Below are 22,270 nucleotides of genomic sequence, written 5' to 3' on the forward strand. Positions count from 1 at the left end.
GGGTGTCTAAAGGGGGCCAAAATATACTTATCTGTTTGTGTTTTATGTTTTAATAGTCTTATGTTTTGTGTTCTATTAATCCTGTGTTTTATGCTTTATTAATCAAGTTAACCATGTGAATGTTTGTATTTTCTTATGTGATGGTTTGAAGTTCCTTGGTGACTGGTAACAATTTGCAAGTGGGGTGTAGATGGACTGAGGGTTTGAATTTTTTAGTATCATTATGGCCTATTAATAAAAGTGTGATTTTTTGTTTGTATTGTATTATAATGAATGACAATCTGTGTTTTCTTATTTTTTGAATCACACCTTATGAGGTGTGAAAAGGGGGACTATTGGGGATTTATTATTCTCCTAAATTGATGGGATGACTAACTTAGAAAGAATGCAGTCTTGACTGGGCTAATGTAGGCTGTGACACCTGGCAAGGCTGTGATTGATGTGAAGAGCTGCTTTAGGGGGTAAAAATAAGATAAGGATTGTGTCTTCAAATGCTAGACTATAATAGTTATTTGTGATCTGTGAGCCTTCCTTTGACATAGGAATGATGTCTAAGGGAGCTGGCTCTTCTCACTATGATAGGTTGTTATGATAATCTTGTGCCTGGCTGAAGTGTGTAACAAATGGTGCCGAGGAGATGAGAGCAACCCCTGAATCAACGGATTGGCTGAGAAAGTTTAAACCACGCTCAAGTCTTTACTCTAATTGGCCAGCAGAGAAGTGGGAAACTCCCTCTGTCAGAGTATTTGGGTATTGTTTCTGGAACAATGTGTTAGTTGTCTGGGGTGTTCTGCAAGACATCTCAGAGAGCCCGTATATACGAAACATCATATTTACCATTGAAGGTTTTTGCATTAATTAAAATAACTAGTATACCTTAGAAGTCGTGTTGACCTCTTTTGTTCCTGATACCAGATTTGAATTGACGCGACTTTGACAATGTGTTCTAGGCCAGTGGTTCCCCCACCTGGGGTCCGCGCCCCCATAGGGGGGCGCCAGAGTTCACAGGGGGGCGCATGATCTTATTTGCTTTGAGGTCAAACATGCATAAAATGTTCCACTATAATTTAATTGTAAAATTAATACATTTAAAAATGTTATTAAAGATCATATGCTTGCAATGCCAAGGCCAATCTAAAAAATAATAATAATGGCAGAGAAATGTAAAAGCGGTAATTTCCCGGAAAAACGTGTGCACGTCAATGACCCGCGCTCAATCAGTTTCAGATATCAGCTCGTTTTTCCTGCAGTCAGAGCATCATTATTTTATGAATAAAACAACATGTCTAAGAAACGTAAAAGTGCTGATGACTCATCATCAAAAAAGAAAGTAAGGCTATATCTCCTGAGTGGCGCCGCATCGCAGTGCTAACTGTGCCACTAGAGATCCTGGTTCGAATCCAGGCTCTGTCGCAGCCGGCCGCGACCGGGAGACTCATGGGCGGCGCACAATTGGCCCAGCGTCGTCCAGGGTAGGGGAGGGAATGGCCGGCAGGGATGTAGCTCAGTTGATAGAGCATAGCGTTTGCAACGCCAGTGTTGTGGGTTCGATTCCCACGGGGGGCCAGTATAAAAAAATAAAAATAATTTTAAAAAATGTATTCACTAACTGTAAGTCGCTCTGGATAAGAGCGTCTGCTAAATGACTGTAAATGTAAATATCTCGAGAGTTATCTTAACTTTGGTTTTATTGAAGGCCAGGACTCGGCCAGAATGTGTCATCTGTGGCGAGAAGCTAGCTAATGACACCATGAAGCCAAGCAAAATGCAACGACACCAGGAAACAAAACACCAGGAGGCTATTGGTGAAGGTCAGGATTTTTTTGAGAGGAAGAAGCAGTTGGTACTATCAAAAAGATCCACAGATATCAGAAAAGCATTTGAAAGAGCAGGCAGTGATTTACACAGAGCCACGGAGGCGTCATTTGAGTGTTAGCTATCAATTGCCAAGGCTAAAAAGCAGCACAATATTGGAGAGCAGCTAATCAAACCCGCCTGCCTTAAAATTGTAGAGAGGCTGTGAGGCTGTGTGGCCCACAGGTGGTGGATAAAGTGAGAACCGTCCCACTCTGACAACACCGTCAAAGACAGAATTGATAAAATGGCTGGAGATTGTCAAAACCAGCTGCACGAGAAGCTTAGGAATGTTCCCTTTGCCAATCAGTTGGATGAAACAACAACAGTGTCAGACGAATCCGTGCTCATCGTTTTTGTGCAATATATTGACGGTGATGACTTTAAACAAGACCTTCTTATGTCTACCAATATTGACGGTGATGACTTTAAACAAGACCTTCTTATGTCTACCAATCTTATGTCTACCAATCTAGCCACAACAACAACGGGCCAAGATATTTTTATAGCTATGGACTCATATCCCTCGTCCAACAATCTGCCCTACGAGAATATTGTTGCATGCTGCACTGATAGGGCTGCAGCGTCGATGGGCAAAAACAAGGGATTTAACAGCCGATTGAAGGAAAATGCCCGGGGTGCGCAATTTTCCACTGCATGCTACATCGCCAAGCATTGGCCATTAAAAAACTTTCGGAAGACCTTAGTAACAACCTGGCAACTGTTGTTAAAGTTGTAAACTTTATTAAGGCTCGCCCTACTAACAAGAGACTGTTTTCCCAGCTGTGTGAGGATGAAGCGCATCAAACACTGCTGTTACACACAGAGGTACGCTGGTTGTCACGTGGACAAGTGCTTGTGCGTTTTATGGAACTGCAGGAAAAAAATAAAGGAATTCTTGCAAGATCACAATCGACCACAGTGCGAACAGCTGACTGATGCGTTTTGGATCAAAACGGCATACTTAGCGGATACATTCACTCTACAATGAGACAAACAAGCGGATGCAGGGTCCTGAATCAAACGTCATGCAGTGCAACTACTCTCTCGACGCTTTTGTGTGGAAAAATGTCAAAAGGGGACAACAATTTCCACTGCTGATGAAACAGTCTGGTGGCACTGTGCCTGCGTCTTTACGCACTGAGTTTACCAGGCACATGAACATGCTTCGGGAGGAAATTAAATCCCGTTTTGCCGATGTTGACGAATACTTATCAAAGGAATCGTGGGTGATGGACCCTTATATTTGCAGTCTCGAGGATGTGGAATACATCGGCTGTGAAGATGAGCTTGCAGACCTTCAAGACGATTCTATGTCAAATAAATATTTCCACGAGAACGGATACAAAACGTTTTGGATTGTCAAAGGACACGCTGTTGCACCCAGACTGGCCAAACACGCAGCTACAAGGGTTATTCTACCATTCAGCACTACGTATGTGTCTGAGACGGCCTTCAGCGCGCTTGTAACAATAAAAACAAAGCCCGTAACAGGCTCCATGTCCACAAGGACTTTAGGCTGGCTGTCACTAGCATCACACCTGACATCCCATCCCTGGTCAGAGGTATGCAGGCCCAAGGAGGCCATTCGTTTTTTAAGGAAGGAACAAGTTATTGATTGTAACGTACTGTTTGTTATTGTTAATTATTGTTATTTTTATAACACATATGTAGTATCGAGTAAATGTTGCTAGTCATTGCTGATAAACAAAGGAGTCCGCTCATACTGAACCTTGATCATAAGTTTATTCATATCACAAGCTTTCAGCATAAGTTTTACAGGTGTCATGCCCACCCGGAGAGCGACGTCCCAGATTGCAATGGTCGCTCTAACCTCTTCTTCGCTTTTTACCCAGTATATATAATCTTCCCAAGATAGGGGTGGCTCCCTCTACTGTCCAATCCCCTGTCTACAACACACAGACTTCTCTGTCCTATCCGGGGTGTCACATTAAAACCATTCCCTCTGACACTAAAATAAACGTTCTCTCCGGTTCCACTTAAAAACATTAACAACGTCATAATCTTCAAATACGACACATACATTATAGCTTTGTCAAAACCAGTGTTCACATGATGTGCATGTGTGTATTCAACAAACTGCCCCATTTCAGTTAATTGGTCTGAGGGAGATCTAGGACAGAGCTATATAGGTCCAGTTAATCACTTATTACGCTGATAATGAATCATTATTATTATTTTGGTAACAATGTGTGTGTATAGGCCTACAGTTGATTATACACAAAGATAACCAGGGCAAACCAAAGAGAAAAGGAAAGAAAAACAATAATTCATGTACATTTTTGCCAATAAAGATTTGGAATGAATCACTTTATTATTATTATAATTATTATTTTTTTGTGTGTGTTTTTTTTTTGGGGGGGGGGGTCAGCTTTTCTTAGATACAAGTAGGGGGGGCTTCAAGGAAAAAAGGTTGGGAACCACTGCTCTAGGCAACAGCTTGCAGATAGCCTACAGTGCGGCTAGGCTGTGTGGGTAGGCTAGTCTACATGATGAGATTATTATGGATAAGAGCGAGAATATTTGTATTCGTCAAACAGTGAAGAATCGATCATCATGTCACCAGAATAAGACCATCGATATTTATTGGAAACGAGCATCAAACTCATCACCATGCACTTTCACCACCATGTGAAGTTCATCATAACTTCTTCTGTAATATTATGGTGGTCTGCAAACAAACGTTAATCATAATGTATTTAATCTGTAGCCTAATAAACTACATGGTTTCCCAAATCGTAATGGGAGGACCACACACCATATCATCGCGTGACTTCAAGTTTACTTCGATATGATGGTTATTATATCAATGTTTATGCATAATGGCGTTTCCACCTCCATATCTCGCAAAATTTATTTTGTTTTGTCGACATTTGGAAAGTTTACTGGAAATTTTATTTTTCCATCAGGCCGGTCATGACATTTTTATCCTACATGTACTTTACTCACATATAAAGGTTTGATGGAAACCTTGTTAGTGATCCAATACATGTTTGCTTCAAATACATCCATTTATTTGGGCCCTCTGTCAATTGCAAATCCATACTTTTTCAATAAACCATAATCAATTACAACCACCGACTGTTTTGCTCACTGCTGTTGCGTGTGCTAATCGAATCTCAACAAGGAAACTATCCGTAGTTGTATTTTATTGGATTTCAGCAAACAAAGGCACGCAACTACAGAGAAGAAACATGGTGCAAGGTTAGCGTTGATCTTGGTCTCTGCTCCACTCCGTTGGTGGAGTTCATCAGAAACTTCCTTCACCATGGAGTGAAGTTTAGTCAGCTAGGTAAAGCCCAAAAAATCTATCAACAAGTAAATCCAGAGAGGAAGAGAGAGGCCCAACTCGGCGGAAATCTGTCTCCCTCCAGCAGGTGGCGTTTTTTCGTTGTTTCTCCCACCAAGCAAGGAGTTTTTTGTATGGAGGTCAACGAGAGTGTCGAATTTGTTCAACCAAAAAATGAATGCCTTATTTGCTATGTGAGATTTATTTGATCGAATAGAAGTTTTGTAATGCTGAAGTTGTTATGAGTGTACTGATATAAGTAGAACACGTGATAGACGCACAAATATCATACCTCCCTCCCCAAAAAATGCTAACCTCACCTGTTATTGTAATGGTGAGAGGTTAGCATGTATTGGGGGTATTTTTTAATTTGTTAATTTTACCTTTATTTAACTAGGCAAGTCAGTTAAGAACAAATTCTTATTTACAATGACAGCCTACACCGGCCAAACCCGGACGACGCTAGGCCAATTGTGCGCTGCCCTATGGGACTCCCAATCACGGCCGGTTGTGATACAGCCTGGTATGATATTTGTGCATCTGTAACTTTCTCACTTATCATTATTCACGATTCATTCAGGATTATCTGTAATCATGGTAGCATCCACATTAATTTAGAAGTGTTTAGAAACATTATATTCTTATTTACAATAAAAGTGACTCCAAAGTGACAATACATTATTAACCATTAATTTCTATTGGGCACAAAATAATCTGAAACACAACCAAAACAAACAGCAAATGCATCCAATGTGTAGAGTCACAAGCTTGATGTAGTCATTGCATGCTATGAATGTGGGACCAAATACTTTTTACTACTTTAATACACATACAAGTGAATTGGTCTAAAATGGGGGGACTATGAACAAAAAGTGCTCTAATTTCTAAAACGGTTCACCCGATATGGATTAAAATACCCTCAAATTAAAGCTGACAGTCTGCACTTTAACTTCATATTCATTGTTTGATTTCAAATCCATACTTTTGGAGTATAGAGCCAAAAGATGAATAAATGCTTCACTGACCCAATAATTATGGAGGGCACTGTAATTCATATCATAGGCCTAATAGTACTGTAGAGCTCTTTTTACTTTCACACAATATAGCTGGGTCACCCCATCCTGTCCCTAGGGGTCCACCTCCCTGCAGCACACCAACCCAACACCCCCACCCATCTTTAGGATCTTAGTGAAACATTCATTATTGGTTTCAGGTGTGTTAGGCCAAGGCCAAAGTGACAACCAATAATACGGCAGACCCCCAGGGCCAGGACTGAGCAGCCCAGCAGCTAGGGATTGCCTAAATAGGTATCTCCCCTGACGTGGGCATGTTTTCAATACAGACTCCTTTTGTCGTACAGTATTCCATATAAGGCAACCAGACCTTATGCAAGTTGCACAGTATACCTTTAATCTTGTAATAAATAAAATCTAGTGATACATAACTTGACATTTCTGACATCCATTGTGTCATTGTGGGAGGATAACAAACCTTCCAATTAATGGCAATGCATTACTTAGCCACTATAAATGCTAGGTTACACAGTTTCTTCTGATAACAGTCTCCAGTATCAACATTTCCAAGCAAACAAAAACAGGGAGAAGGGAGAATCTGTAGACATGCTGAGATAAAAGGACATACTCTTTGCCAGAATTCAGCTAGCCTTCAGCCAGCCTTCACAAGAGCATAACATATGCACTTCGAGCAGAGGAATTACATTTCAGAGTGCATGATATTCAGTTTCATTGGCATATAGTACGTTCTATGGATGGTCTTAAACCGCAGTCATTTATGTCTGAGATTATATGAATATGACTGGGCATTCAAACATATCATTATCCATTCATCATCATCAATAGTGTCTTCCGGGTCTTCCTCACATGTTTTGTGTCATCGGGAAAAGCCTCTATCAACCCTTGATACAGTTTGGAAATCAACTTTAGAGGTTTATCAGACAGCCTTAAAATAGTTTCAATCTTTGAAGCTTCCGGCGTGTTCATTGTTTACTGCACAAAGAGAATAAAGTGTTGCATCTGCAAAAGTTAACCTCAGCTCCGTCACAGACTGGTCTTCCCTGGTTGCCTGACCCTGCTAAGACCCCAGTCATCTGATCCTGCTCAGATGAGGCATGACAAAGAATTACCTTGGTGTACATTTATACATTATATTATCCAAGAATAGAATCAATGGTTCAATAATTGAAATGGCGATTATTCCCAGATCCCAGAACCCAGACTGTAGCTCACCCATAGTCAAGATGGAACTTTGTATCCATTCACTGTTTGTTGTAATATACAGCAAAATTCCCCTGAGCTCCGTAGACTGGTCTTCCCTGGCTGTCTGACCCTGCTGGGACACCTGTCACCATCTGATCCCGCTAAGACATGATGAGCATAGTGTTGTGTACCGACTGTGCACCATGACAGTGAAGCCTGTAGAGCTGTTTATACTGTGTCAGTGTGAAAAGTAGGGAATTAGCTAGGGAAACTGACAGATCAACAGCTTTACATTGCTATACTGACAACAATTGCGCTTCAATCGTTTGGCCGCTGGTTTCATGGTTTGATTCAGGTCTAGACTAGTGTGATTGAGGCAAAAATAATAGCTAAAGTTAGTGAGCTAGCTAGCTGGAATGCATTTCAATTAACAGGTGTGATCTCCACATGTGTGGTTCCCACCGTGAAGCATGGAGGAGGAGGTGTGATGGTGTGGGGGTACTTTGCTGGTGACACTGTCAGTGATTTATTTAGAATTCAAGGCACACTTAACCAGCATGGCTACCACAGCATTCTGCAGTGATATGCCATCCCATCTGGTTTGTGCTTAGTGGGACTATCATTTGTTTTTCAACAGGACAATGACCCAAAACACACCTCCAGGCTGTGTAAGGGCTATTTGACCAACGGAGAGTGATGGAGTGCTGCATCAGATGACCTGGCCTCCATAATCACCCGACCTCAACCTAATTGAGATGGTTTGGGATGAGTTTGACCGCAGAGTGAAGGAAAAGCAGCCAACAAATGCTCAGCATTTGTGGGAACTCCTTCAAAACTTTTGGAAAAGCATTCCTCATGAAGCTGGTTGAGAGAATGGCAAGAGTGTACAAAGCTGTCATCAAGGCAAAGGGTGGCTACTTTGAAGAATCTAAAATCTAAAATATATTTTGATTTGTTTAACACTTTTTTGGTTACTACATGATTCCATATGTGTTATTTCATAGTTTTGATGTCTTCACTTTTATTCTACAATGTAGAAAATAGTACAAGTAAAGAAAAACCCTTGAATGAGTAGGTGTGTCCAAACGTTTGACAGGTACTGTATATCAAATCAAATCAAAATGTATTTGTCACATGCGCCGAATACAACCTTACCGTGAAATGCTGACTTTCAAGCTTTTAACCAACAATGCAGTTGTAAGAAAAAAAAAGAGTTAAGAAAATGTTTACTAAACTAACAAAATTAAAGAGCAACAATAAAATAACAATAACGAGGCTATATACAGGGGGTACTGGTATAGAGTCAATGTGCGGGGGTACAGGTTTGTCGAGGTAATTGAGGTAATATGTACAGTGCCTTTGGAAAGTATTCAGACCCCTTGACTTTTTTCACATTTTGTTACGTTACAGCCTTATTCTAAAATTGATTATTTTTTAAATCCTTAGCAATCTACACACAATACCCCATAATGGCAAAGCGAAAACAGGTTTTTAGAAATGTTTGCTAATGTATTACAATTAAAAACAGAAATACCTTATTTACATAAGTACTCAGACCCTTTGCTGTGAGACTCGAAATTGAGCTCAGGTGCATCCTGTTTCCATTGATCATCCTTGAGATGTTTCTACAACTTGATTGGAGTCCACCTGTGGTAAATTCAATTGATTGGAGATGATTTGGAAAGGCACATACCTGTCTATATAAGGTCCCACAGTTGACAGTGCATGTCAGAGCAAAAACCAAGCTGTGAGGTCGAGGAATTGATCGTAGAGCTCTGAGACAGGATTGTGTTGAGGCACAGATGTGGGGAATGGTCCCAAAATATTTCTGCAGCATTAAAGGTCCCCAAGAACACAGTGGCCCCGATCATTCTTAAATGGAAGAAGTTTGAAACAACCAAGACTCTTCCTAGAGCTGGCCGCCCGGCCAAACTGAGCAATCGGGGGAGAAGGGCCTTAATCAGGGAGGTGACTAAGAACCCAAAAGGCACCTAAAGCAATGCAAATAGTCCGGGTAGCCATTTGATTAGCTGTTCAGCAGTCTTATGGCTTGGGGGTAGAAGCTGTTAAGAAGCATTTTGGACCTAGACTTGGTGCTCCGGTACCACTTGCCATGCAGTAGCAGAGAGAACAGTCTATGACTAGGGTGGCTGGAGTCTTTGACAATTTTTAGGGCCTTCCTCTGACACTGCCTGGTATAGAGGTCCTGGATGGCAGGAAGCTTGGTCCCAGTGATGTACTGGGCCGTACGCACTACCCTCTGTAGCACCTTGCGGTCAGAGGCCGAGCAGTTGCCATACCAGGCGGTGATGCAACCAGTCAGGATGCTCTCGATCGTGCAGCTGTAGAACATTTTGAGGATCTGAGGACCAGTGGTGGAAAAAGTAGCCAATTGTCATACTTGAGTAAAAGTAAAGATACCTTAATAGAAAATGACTCAAGTAAAAAGAAAGTCACCCAGTAAAATACTACTTGAGTAAAAGTCTAAAGGTATTTGGTTTTAAATATACTTAAGAATCAAAAGTACAAGTAATTGCTAAAATATCAAAAGAAAAAAGAAAAGTATTAATAATTTTCAATTCCTTATATTAAGCAAACCAGACGACACAATTTCAGTGTTTTTAAAAATGTATTTAAGGATAGGCAGGGGCACACTCCAACACTCAGACATAATTTACAAACGAAGCATTTGCATTTAGTCAGTCCGCCAGATCAGAGGCAATATGACCATGGATGTTGTCTTTAAGTGTGTGAAATTGACCATGTTCCTGTCCTGCTAAGCATTCAAAATGTAACGAGTACTTTTGGGTGTCAGGGAAAATGTATGGAGTAAAAAGTACATTATTTTCTTTAGGAATGTATAGAAGTAAAAGTAAAAGTTGTCAAAAATATAAATAGTAAAATAAAGTACAGATACACAAAAAAATGACTTAAGTAGTACTTTAAAGCATTTTTACTTAAGTACTTTACACCACTGCTGATGACCCATGCCAAATCTTTTCAGTCTCCTGAGGGGGAATAGGCATTGTCGTGCCCTTTTCATGACTGTCTTGGTGTGTTTGGACCATGATAGTTTGTTGGTGATGTGGACACCAAGGAACTTGAATCTCTCAACCCGCTCCACTACAGCCCCGTCGATGAGAATGGGGGTGTGCTCGGCCCTCCTAGTCCATGATCATCTCCTTTGTCTTGATCACGTTGAGGGAGAGGTTGTTGTCCTGGCACCACACTGCCAGGTCTCTGACCTCCTCCCTAAAGGCTGTCTCATCGTTGTCTGTGATCAGGCCTACCACCGTTGTGTTGTCGGCAAACTTAATGATGGTGTTGGAGTCGTGCTTGGCCATGCAGTCATGGGTGAACAGGGAGTACAGGAGGGGACTAAGCACGCACCCCTGAGGGGCCCCCGTGTTGAGGATCAGCGTGGCTGATGTGTTGTTGCCTACCCTTACCACCTGGGGGCGTCAGGAAGTCCAGGATCCAGTTGCAGAGGGAGGTGTTTAGTCCCAGGGTCCTTAGCTTAGTGATAAGCTTTGAGGGTACTATGGTGTTGAACGCTGAGCTGTAGTCAATGAATAGCATTCTCACGTAGGTGTTCCTTTTGTCCAGGTGGGAAAGGGCAGTGTGGTGTTATCTGTGGATCTGTTGGGGCGGTATGCAAATTGGAGTGGGTCTAGGGTTTCTGGGATGATGGTGTTGATGTGAGCCATGACCAGCCTTTCAAAGCACTTCATGGCTACAGACGTGAGTGTTACAGGTTGGTAGTCATTTAAGCAGGTTACCTTGGTGTTCTTGGGCACAGGGACTATGGTGGTCTGCTTGAAACATGTTGGTATTACAGACTCGGTCAGGGGCAGGTTGAAAATGTCAGTGAAGACACTTGCCAGTTGGTCAGCGCATGCTCAGAGTACACGTCCTGGTAATCCGTCTGGCCCTGTGGCCTTGTGAATGTTGACCTGTTTAAAGATCTTACTCACACCGGCTATGGAGAGCGTGATCACACAGTTGTCCGGAACAGCTGGTGCTCTCATGTATGCTTCAGTGTTGCTTGCCTCGAAGCGCGCAAAGAAGTAATTTAGCTCGTCTGGTAGGCTCGTGTCACTGGGCAGCTCGCGGCTGGGCTTCCCTTTGTATTCCGTAATAGTTTGCAAGCCCTGCCACATCCGACGCGGGCGGCAGGTAGCTTAGTGGTTAAGAGCGTAGTGGCAGTAACCGAATGGTCGCTGGTTCTAATCCCAGAGCCGACTATGTGAAAAATCTGCCGATGTGCCCTTGAGCAAGGCACTTAACCCTAATTGCTCCTGTAAGTCGCTCTGGATAAGAGCGTCTGCTAAATGACTAAAATGTAATGTAAATGTGTCGGAGCCGGTGTAGTAGGATTCAATCTTAGTCCTGTATTGACGCTTTGCCTGTTTGATGGTTCGTCGGAGGGCATATATATCTCACTAAATGACGAAAGGTATGTGGACACCTGCTCGTCGAACATCTCATTCCAATATCAGGGGAAAATATATGGAGTTGGTCCTCCCTTTGCTGCTTTAACAGCCTCCACTCTTCTGGGAAGGCCTTCCACTAGATGTTGGAACATTGCTGCAGGGATTGCTTCCATTCAGCCACAAGAGCATTAGTGAGGTCCGGCACTAATGTTGGGCTATTAGGCCTGGCTCACAGTCGGCGTTCCAATTCATCTCAAAGGTGTTCGATGGGGTTGAGGTCAGGGCTCTGTGCAGGCCAGTCAAGTTCTTCCAGACTGATCTTGACAAAACATTTCTGAATGGACCTTGCTTTGTGCACGGGGGCATTGTAATGCTGAAACAGGAAAGGGCCTTCCCCAAACTGCTGCCACAAAGTTGGAAGCACAGAATCATCTAGAATGTCATTGAATGCTGTAGCGTTAAGATTTCCCTTCACTGAAACTAAGGGCCCTAGCCCGAACCATGAAAAACAGCCGTATAACATTATTTCTCCTCCACCAACTTCACAGTTGGCACTGTGCATTGGGGCAGGTAGCCTTCTCCTGGCATCTGCCAAATTTAGATTAATCTGTCACACTGCCAGATGGTGTAGTGTGACTCCAGAGAACGCGTTTCCACTGCTCCAGAGTCCAATGGCAGCGAGCTTTACACCACTCCAGCCGACGCTTGGCATTGCGCATGGTGATCTTAGGCTTGTGTGCGGCTGCTCGGCCATGGAAACCCATTTCATGAAGCTCCCAACAAAGCTTCCAGAGGCAGTTTGGAACCTGGTAGTGAGTGTTGCAACCGAGGACAGACAATATATATATATATATATATATATGACTGACTCTAACATTGCTCCTTCTGATATTTTAAATTTTATTTTTTTGAATTTTGGGGATTATGTGTGTATTGTTTTGTATTAATGCACTGTTGGAGCTAGAAACACAAGCATTTCACTGCATATGCGAAAACATCTGCAAATCTGTGTACAGGACCAATACACTTTGATTGGATTTTTAGTAGTCAGTGGAGTGCCTCTAGCAGCGAAACAGTTACATTATACTGAGCTAGCGAGCTTCTTTCGCTCCCATTGATCGCTCCTTCGCTAGCCCCGCCCCTACTCCCCTTCTAGCTTTAGTGTCATTTTTCTAGCTGGTGATCGCACATACACGACATAACTCAACCGCCTGGCAGCCCCACATTGCTCATCATTTCGAAAAGCCTGTCGGTTAGCTCCAAAAACATGGCGGCCCTTAAAGTATTGTCAAGAGCGGAGAATGTATTATTCAAAAACCTATCTGCCACCTGCAGACCCAATTTGAACTTCACACATTCCTTGAGCAAGGTCAGTATCGAAATGCGTCAACTAAATAGACCAAATGCGAAAATGCATGCAGCTAGATACATTGAGAAGCGTTACTTTTTTAATGGTTAGGTTAGTGTGAATGTGTCATATAGTGTGAATGTGTCATATGGCACCTTCCATTTTAACCCCTAAATTGTCATCTGGATTCAAGTGAAATCGAAATTCATTATTTGCATTTACTGTCGGCAAGTAGCAGCATATACTTGGTTACTGATCCGTTCTTTTATACCTCAACACTACCGAACCCTTTCATAAATGCTCGTGATGTCTGATCCATGATCCATGTTAGCTATTTCCCATCATGTTATCTTAGTAGCCTATATGGTGGCTAGCAGTAGGCACTACTCTGTCACCCGTAAAAACTAAAAGGACCTTGGTTGAGAAAGGGACTAATGATTTCAATTTAATGTGTCCGTTTGTTTGTTTTGGCAGAGCCATGTGTTATTTGTTTACAGTAGAAAAACCCGTGTAGCTGATTTGGTAGAGCATGGCGCTTGCAAAGTCCGGTGTTGTGGGTTCGTTTCCCACGGGGGGCCAGTATGAAAATAACTGTAAGTCGCTCTGGATAAGAGCATCTGCTAAATGACAAAAATGTAAATGTAGATAGTTCCCATTGATGACCCATTGAAGACACTCACTCACCCCCCCACTCTTTGCCATATAAGGTCCAACTATATTAGGATCGAATGGAGAACATATTTAGTGAATATATTTGAAAGTCATTGATGTAGACTACCGATAATAATTTATTTGTTGTATTTCTCCTTTAAACTGTGTAAAGAATGAACCCCATACCAACATAGCAACACGCATAAGCCTAAGAATGTTGTCATTGACATTGCGCTTCAGGTTGCAACCCAGTGCCCCCAGACCCTTTGCATGCCACGCGCGCTAAGGACAGACAGAAGTAGAGACATGTAAAAAGTGCAGAACAGTGTCTGTGAAGTATAGTCTACAGGTAGTATAATAGCAAATAAAGCATATTTTATGTATACAGTTCTCCAATAACGGTATTGTTTAATCTTGTCTATGTTTGCGTTTCAGTTTTAGAAGTAGTGAATTGGAGGGTATACACAATACACACCACAATGTTTAGGGAATTACAAAGTCTTTGACGCCACGCTAGTGTTGTTCAATACATTGTATTGTGCGTTGCTTTACCTGTAGAAGTTGGCCTCTCAGTGTGGGGTAATCCAGTTGTATTGTTATGTTTTGGCCTCATTTGGTCACATGTTATGCAGTTGCTGTTGTTTGACATTGCTGCCACACTACAGTTTGTAGCTAGACCTCAGATAAGGTGTTGTAGGTTATAACAGTAAACAGAGCTAATGGTCATTAATCCTACTCAAAGGCTAGACAGCCTGAACACAAGATGCTGGTCCTAGGTTAACAGTCAAGCCTATTTTGTGAAATGTTTTTCTGGGAGCATTTTCCTCCCTCTTGATTGGCCATAATTGCTGATTCACTATTGCCAATTCATTTTTATATGAGCTGAGGTCAAAGTCAAGTCACTTATGTCAAATAACTATTATGCACTATCTTATAATTGGACACAAATCCACCCAGAATATAGTTCCTCCCCAGTAATTTGGTGGATCATAATAGAGTGAAAGGTGTGATAATGGGTGAATACTAAAGCTGGTCATAGGTTATTACAGACTTCTACGTTAACTACATCAGGGGGTGATTGCAGACCTTTTAATTCTGTTTTATAACAAGAGATTAATTTCACGTCACTAATGTCAGAGCTTAGAAGAACTAGCCTATAATGGACTGTATTGTTTTGTCAGGGACATTCTCAGATCCACCAGACTGCCTCATTCCTCCAGTGAACCTTCCATCTACAGCAGTCTGGTATAGTGGGTATAATTAGTTACAGCAGAGGAGTTAAAGGATGAGCGAATGGTGGGTTAATGGCAGAAAATTAAAGGCTTGATGAGGTTAAAGGCCTCTGTCTTCTCTCCACATCTCAGCTGGAGGAATTTGCTTCCTGGCAGAGTTCCAAAAATCCAACCAGTTCAAGACTGTCTGTCTGCTTGCCACTCTTACTCTAGCTGACTAACTGTTGTAAACTGTACATGTCCCCTTTGTTTGTTGTCCGTTGCCTGCCTTGTTTATCTTTCCTGTGCTGTAACTGAATCCATTCTTTACTCTGGGCATTAGTTTTTATCTCACTGCCCTCAATGTGAAGTGCTGATGTTGACCCGATAGCCTAAACTTTTATGGAGTGCTAGCATTGGGGCAATTCCACGTTAACAGAGTGATGCTGAGACTAAGATAAAAAATAAAGAAAAAGAAAATGTATGCCAAACAAAAACCAATGATTTGCCAAGTTAAACAAACCACTCTATGCACAAGGACTACTTTTAACGATTTACACTAAATATTTGACAAAAATATTACCTGAAGAACAGTGCAGATGCGAAGTTTGCTAACAGAATGACGGTTTGTGCTGTTTGTGCCGTCCGTCTGTTACCAAACTTTGCATCTGCACTGTTCTTCAAGTAAATGTGTTTTTGTCAAATATTCAGTGTAAATTGTTAAATGTAGTCCTTGTGCATAGAGTTGTATGGTTTGTTAAACTTTGAAATCAATGTTTTTTGTTTGGCATTCCGTTAACGTGGAAAGATTAGAGTCTCAGCATCACTCTGTTACTGTGGAATTTCCCACTGGTTTTGCCTGGGTCTTTGTTTGTCACTACTCCTCAGCACACACCTTATTCTGAGAATAGGTGCATCTACCTGTGAGAAGACTCCTGAACATGGCAAAATATTACAGAATGTTGCCAGAGTTGGTCTAACACTGTCTAACTGTGTGACTGTTCCTCTGTGTTCCCCAGATGTGCGGCTGCTCCTTCTCCACCTCCAGTCAGAGAAAGTCACAGTTCTACACAGACCCCACAGATGCTGTGAAGGACATCCCCAGTGGAGCCACCATCCTAGTGGGAGGTAAGATCAGGAGACAGTCAATACTTCACTGTGGGCTCTGAAAGGGCTTTTTCCTGGGATGCCTTGCAAATGCAGCTGTAACTGAAGACTGTTTACCCCTGGACACTTACATTTGTACATTTTAGTCATTTAGCAGACGCTCTTATCCAGAGTGACTTACTGGAGCAATTAGGGTTAAGTGCCTTGCTCAAGGACAGATTTTTCACCTAGTCTGCTCAGGGATTCGAACCAGCGACCTTTCGGCCCAACACTCTTAACCGCTAGGCTACCTGCCGCCTGATGTATAAGAATTGGATAGGAGTGTAAGCAAAATGATGGAAATTTCACCTCGCCTATCAGAGGGCAAGGTGGAGCTATTATCTTATTGCTAATACCTACACTATATATACAAAAGTGTGTGGACACCCCTACAAATTAGTGGATTCGGCTATTTCAGCCACACCCGTTGCTGACAGGTGTATAAAATCGAGCACACTGCCATGCAATCTCCATAGACAAACATTGGCAGTAGAATGGTCTTATTGAAGAGCTCAGTGACTTTTAACGTGGCACCGTCATAGGATGTCATCTTTCCAACAAGTCAGTTCGTCAAATTTCTGCCATGCTAGAGCTGCCCCTGTCAACTGTAAGTGCTGTTAATGTGAAGTGGAAATGTCTAGGAGCAACAATGGCTCAGCCGCGAAGTGGTAGGCCACACAAGCTCACAGAATCGGTGTGGAAGAACTTGAATGGCCTGCACAGAGCCCTGACCTCAACCCATCGAACACCTTTGGGATGAATTGGAACGCTGACTGCGAGCCAGGCCTAATCGCCCAACATCAGTGCCCAACCTCACTAATGCTCTTGTGGCTGAATGGAAGCAAGTCCCCGCAGCAATGTTCCAAATCTAATGGAAAGCCTTCCCAGAATAGTGGAGGCTGTTAAAGCATTAAAGGGGGGACCAACTCCATATTAATGTCCATGATTTTGGAATGAGATGTTCGACGAGCAGGTTTCCACATACCTTTGGTCATGTAGTGTATCTCCTACAGGTAGGCTAGGGAGACACTTGTGTTATATATATCCAAGTCTATTTTCTCTGTAAAAACGGTTCCTCTTTCTCAGCGGGGGAAATGTTCACTCACACATTGCCTTGTGTCCAGTTCATAGATAATGGACAATGCTCTCCATTTTAGCTGCACTGTCTGAATCATTCTGCATCTTTGCCCCCGACACACACACACACACATACACACACATACACACACATACACACTGGGCTGCTACGACAGATTCCATAGCTTATAAGAATAGAATTGGGCTTGTGTTTGTTTCCACTGTGTCTAAAGAAGGCATAACTTCAGAGGGCCTAACTACACAGGGTCACTCTGTCTTTCCAAGGAAAAGAAGTCATCAATAAAAATGACTGTAAACATGAATTTATTATGTTTCTCTCTCTCCAGGGTTTGGTTTGTGTGGCATCCCAGAGAACCTTATCAACAGTTTATTAAAGACTGGCGTGAAGAGCCTCACAGCCGTCAGCAACAATGCTGGGTAATTGTGTGTGTATGCAGTGTGTGTCTCTGTGTGTGTCTGTTTGCGCGTGTTTGCACACACGTGCAGGTGCCTGTGTGTAACTCAAAACCATAGATTGATTTTCCATCTCTACCCTCATTTACTGCTGTTAAGCAAATGCCAGTGTTTCTTAATGCCAGTTAGAATCCGATGTCCGTGGCCCCCCGTAATTCTAATTAGCATAATACAAAAATCCCCATCACAATCCATCTGTTTAAGCTAGAGATGTCTGTTTGCATTGGATGCGTCTCAATCCACCGCATCCTTCCGCTTCTGCGGTGAAAGGTGGCAGAGCTACAGTGGTGTTTGTCAGACCATGAGACATCCTGAAAATCGGTCTTCTCACGAAAACGTCTGTAGCGCCCGATCGGTTTGGCCTACAAAATATTATTATCTGTTATGCTCTACGACTCCCACAAGCATCACGGGACTCATCTGAAGTCGGTACTGCAGATCTGCCAACTTCTGTCTGTAGTGTCCGAACAGTTTGGGCTACACACTAATATGACCCTTCTATGGAAAGGTGAGTCTCTCTCGAACATGTACATGTTGCTCTAGGACGAACGCAAGCCTCACAAGACTCGTCTGAAGGTACCCCGGTACAAGTAAAAAAAATTAATGGAAATATATATGAAAGTAGTTTAGTGCCTAAAATAAAGGGTTAAATAGGTGTAAAAAAGGTGTCCTGATCTTTCTTATATCTCTCAGATATAGGACAGACACTTCCCAACAAACTTCCTTTAGATACATTTTTTTGACTATCTGTTGTTCCATTTAGTGAATCTGTTATTCAATACGTTTCAATGGGCTAATAGCAGTAAAGCCAAATTCAATGTTACATCAAATCATTTTGTAATATTTTTTTTTTATTCCTTAAGGGGTCTTAAAATAAAAAATTTAATAGCTACAGTGCATTTGGAAAGTATTCAGACCCCTTGACTTTTTCCACATTTTGTTACGTTACATCCTTATTCTAAAGCAAAACCAGGTTTTTTAGAAATGTTAGCTAATTTATTACAAATAAAAACCGGAAATATTACATTTACATAAGTATTCAGACCCTTTACTCAGTACTTTGTTGAAGTGCCTTTGGCAGCGATTACAGCCTCGAGTCTTCTTGGGTATGACGCTACAAGCTTGGCACACCGTATTTGGGGAGTTTCTCCCATTCTTTGCTGCAGATCCTCTCAAGCTCTGTCAGGTTGGACGGGGAGCGTTTCTGCACAGCTATTTTCACGTCTCTCCAGAGATGTTCGATCGGGTTCAAGTCCGGGCTCTGGTTGGGCCACTCAAGGACATTCAGAGACTTGTCCCGAAGCCACTCCTGCGTTGTCTTGGCTGTGTGCTTAGAGTCGTTGTCCTGATGGAATGTGAACCTTCGCCCCAGTCTGAGGTCCTGAGCGCTCTGGAGCAGGTTTTCATCAAGGATCGCTCTGTACTTTGCTCCGTTCATCTTTCCCTCGATCCTGACTAGTCTCCCAGTCCCTGCCGCTGAAAAACATCCCCACAGCATGATGCTGCCACCACCATGCTTCACCGTAGGGATGGTGCCAGGTTTCCTCCAGACGTGACGCTTGGCATTCAGGTCAAATAGTTCAATCGTGGTTTCATCAGACCAGAGAATCTTGTTTCTGGTCTGAGAGACTTTAGGTGCCTTTTGGCAAACTCCAAGCTGGCTGTCGTTCCTTTTAATGAGGAGTGGCTTCCGTCTGGCCGCTCTACCATAAAGGCCTGATTGGTGGAGTGTTGCACTCTGGAGCTCTATCAGAGTGACCATCGGGTTATTGGTCACCTCCCTGACCAAGGGCCTTCTCCCCTGATTGCTCATTTGGCCAGGCGGCCAGTTTTAGGAAGAGTCTTGGTGGTTCCACACTTGTTCCATTTAAGAATGATCGGGGCCACTGTGTTCCTGGGGACCTTCAATGCTGCAGAACCTTTTTGGTACCATTCCCCAGATCTGTGTCTCGACACAATCCTGTCTTGGAGCTCTACGGACAATTCCGTCAATCTCATGGCTTGTTTTTTGCTCAGACATGCACTGTCAACTGTGGGACATTATATAGACAGGTGTGTGCCTTTCCAAATCATGTCCAATCAATAGAATTTACCACAGGTGGAGTACAATCAAGTTGTAGAAACGTCTCAAGGATGATCAATGGAAATAGGATGCACCTGAGCTCAATTTCGAGTCTCATAGCAAAGGGTCTGAATACTTATGTAATAAGGTATTTCTGTTTTTAATTTTTAATAGATTTGCAAAAATGTCTAAAAACCTGTTTTCACTTTGTCATTATGGGGTATTGATGAGGAAAAACATTTATTTAATCAATTTTAGAACAAGGCTGGAACGTAACAGAATGTGGAAAAAGTGAAGGGGTCTTAATACTTTCCGAAGGCACTGTAAATTATCCTTGGTATGACCATCTTAAAATAATTCCGTATGTTAACTTCATATTCATCATCTCCAGCACCACCCCAACATCAACATACAGTATGTGAAAATGGTGCGTTTCTATGTTTTGTAGTAAAAAAGATAGATGAAGATATGTGTTTCCAATGTCATCAGCGATAGCTGGACTCATAGGATAATGGGTACTGCACCAGTGACCAGAGGGAGAGACTGACAACTGTGCTGAGTGGTTGGCTAGTTTAAGCCAAGCTGTCAGTGAGGATGAACTTATCCTGCTAGATGTGTGGTGAACTGTAGGACCAACGCTCTAAGGATGGTGCACAGACTGGAACAAAGTGTCTGTCTTCAGAAAGCAGAGAAATGTAAACGCAACCTGTTACAGTACATACTTAATTAATGTTAGCCCTACGAAATAAAACTGCACATGTCAATGTTTCAGGTATTTGTCCAGTGAATCCTGTTAACCATGGGACTGGCAACCTGTAATGGAAAGTTGTGGGACAGACTGTGAATCTAATAATAGCGGTGTTCACTGTGTTCATTTATAAAGAGATTAATTTAGCACATCCCAGACATGCCACAGGAGCTGGATAAAATAATATAACAACAAAAATAAAGTGAATGTCCAAGAAAGAATATTCAAATTAAAAGAAAGTGAACTCCCAGTGTGTCCTTTGGCCATGAAGTGATTTCATTTGGTTTGCTTGAGGCCGTTGTCTGATTTCATTGGCTTGTATTCGGTATCATTTCCTGGTCATACTAGGCTATGAAGAGGACATGATGTCAGGTTTAATTTTAGAGTGCAGACATCCACTGAATGTTCCCTTACAGCTCTTTCTTTGCATCTCTCCATCTATGCCTAATCTCTTGGACAGAAACCTGAAGAACCAGTAATTTTAGAGTTAAAATCCTTCAGATCTTTTTTTTTTTTTTTTTTAAGGTCAGGGTACAGGCCTATACTCGACCCAGATTAGACATTTGACATTTCTACTAGTCAGACAATCGTTAGTAATCTGAGAGGGAATGGTTTTTAGGCTATAGACATAATAGAAAAGAAAGCTCTGGAAAGTGTCAATATCACAGCACTGAAACTTTAGGAGAAGCAAGAGAAATGATGCTTTTCTTTTCTGTGGAGTCTCTTTCCCTCTCTCTCTCTCTCTCTCTCTCTCTCTCTCTCTCTCTCTCTCTCTCTCTCTCTCTCTCTCTCTCTCTCTCTCTCTCTCTCTCTCTCTCTCTCTCTCTCTCTCTCTCTCTCTCTCTCTTTCTCTCTCTCTCTTTCTCGCTCTCTCTCTCTCTTTCTCGCTCTCTCTCTCTCTCTCTCTCTCTCTCTCTCTCTCTCTCTCTCTCTCTCTCTCTCTCTCTCTCTTTCTCTCTCGCTCTCTCTCTCTCTCTCTCTCGTGTGTGTGTCTCTCCTTCTCTCCCTCTCAGATACAGTGGGTCCTTTATGTAGGGTGTTATATGAGACGGGAACCTCATGGGTGCACTAGGGCGACCCACTGAGCTCTTATAGGAGGACATTTTACCCACTGGAGGGGACTTTGTTTTACTCTCACTACGTAACCTTCTGCTGGAGTTACTGTACAACAAAGACACATCACACTGTTAGTAACATAAGATGTTGTAAGCACTAAACAGTCATGCCAGCACTGTTCAAGCAGTGGGTTTTCTTTTGTGGGAAAGGTTTGAGTTTAGCCCAGATGTTGCAGATGGAGCAGTCAGAACCATCTGCCCTTTCAGTCAACCGACCTTGACTGAAAACACTGTCCATTTTGACCTAATTTCTCCAGATAGAGTGTAGTGAAATGCTTGTGGAAAACTTGTGGAATACTTGTAAATACTGTAAAATACTCAGTACTGCGTGAAACACCGTAGTCTAAACATCAGCACACCAAGTTCTTAACCACTTTGTTTAGTTTGTTGAGCTCTCAGTCAACAGACTTGTATTGGAGGTACAGAGAATGTAAGATTGCATAGACCATTGTGCATGGGGTTATCATTTCTCCAACACAAATTATTCTTGAAAATTGCTTGGAAGTGTGTGCTGTCTGCTGCACATTCAATCTCCCCTGTTTCAGAAACAGGAGTACACCTGTACTGCACAGTTTGATATGGAAATTAAATAGGATAAGAGTAGAAAGCTCTCTCTCTCTCTCTC

At 42.3% G+C, this 22,270-nt stretch overlaps 1 protein-coding gene across 1 annotated transcript in view; it reads left to right on the forward strand.

Annotated features, from left to right (window-relative positions):
• Nucleotides 1–12,977: 12,977 nt before the first annotated feature.
• Nucleotides 12,978–22,270, forward strand: part of LOC121581899 (succinyl-CoA:3-ketoacid coenzyme A transferase 1, mitochondrial) — a 94,879-nt gene continuing 85,586 nt past the window's right edge. Inside the window, exons 1-3 of the mRNA XM_041897291.2 lie at nucleotides 12,978–13,182; nucleotides 16,043–16,151; nucleotides 17,594–17,684. Of these exons, the coding sequence (XP_041753225.2) occupies nucleotides 13,081–13,182; nucleotides 16,043–16,151; nucleotides 17,594–17,684 (302 nt within the window). The 5' untranslated portion in view covers nucleotides 12,978–13,080. The remainder of the gene's footprint in view (nucleotides 13,183–16,042; nucleotides 16,152–17,593; nucleotides 17,685–22,270) is intronic.

Source organism: Coregonus clupeaformis, unplaced genomic scaffold, assembly GCF_020615455.1.
Source record: "Coregonus clupeaformis isolate EN_2021a unplaced genomic scaffold, ASM2061545v1 scaf0020, whole genome shotgun sequence".
NCBI lineage: Eukaryota > Metazoa > Chordata > Actinopteri > Salmoniformes > Salmonidae > Coregonus > Coregonus clupeaformis.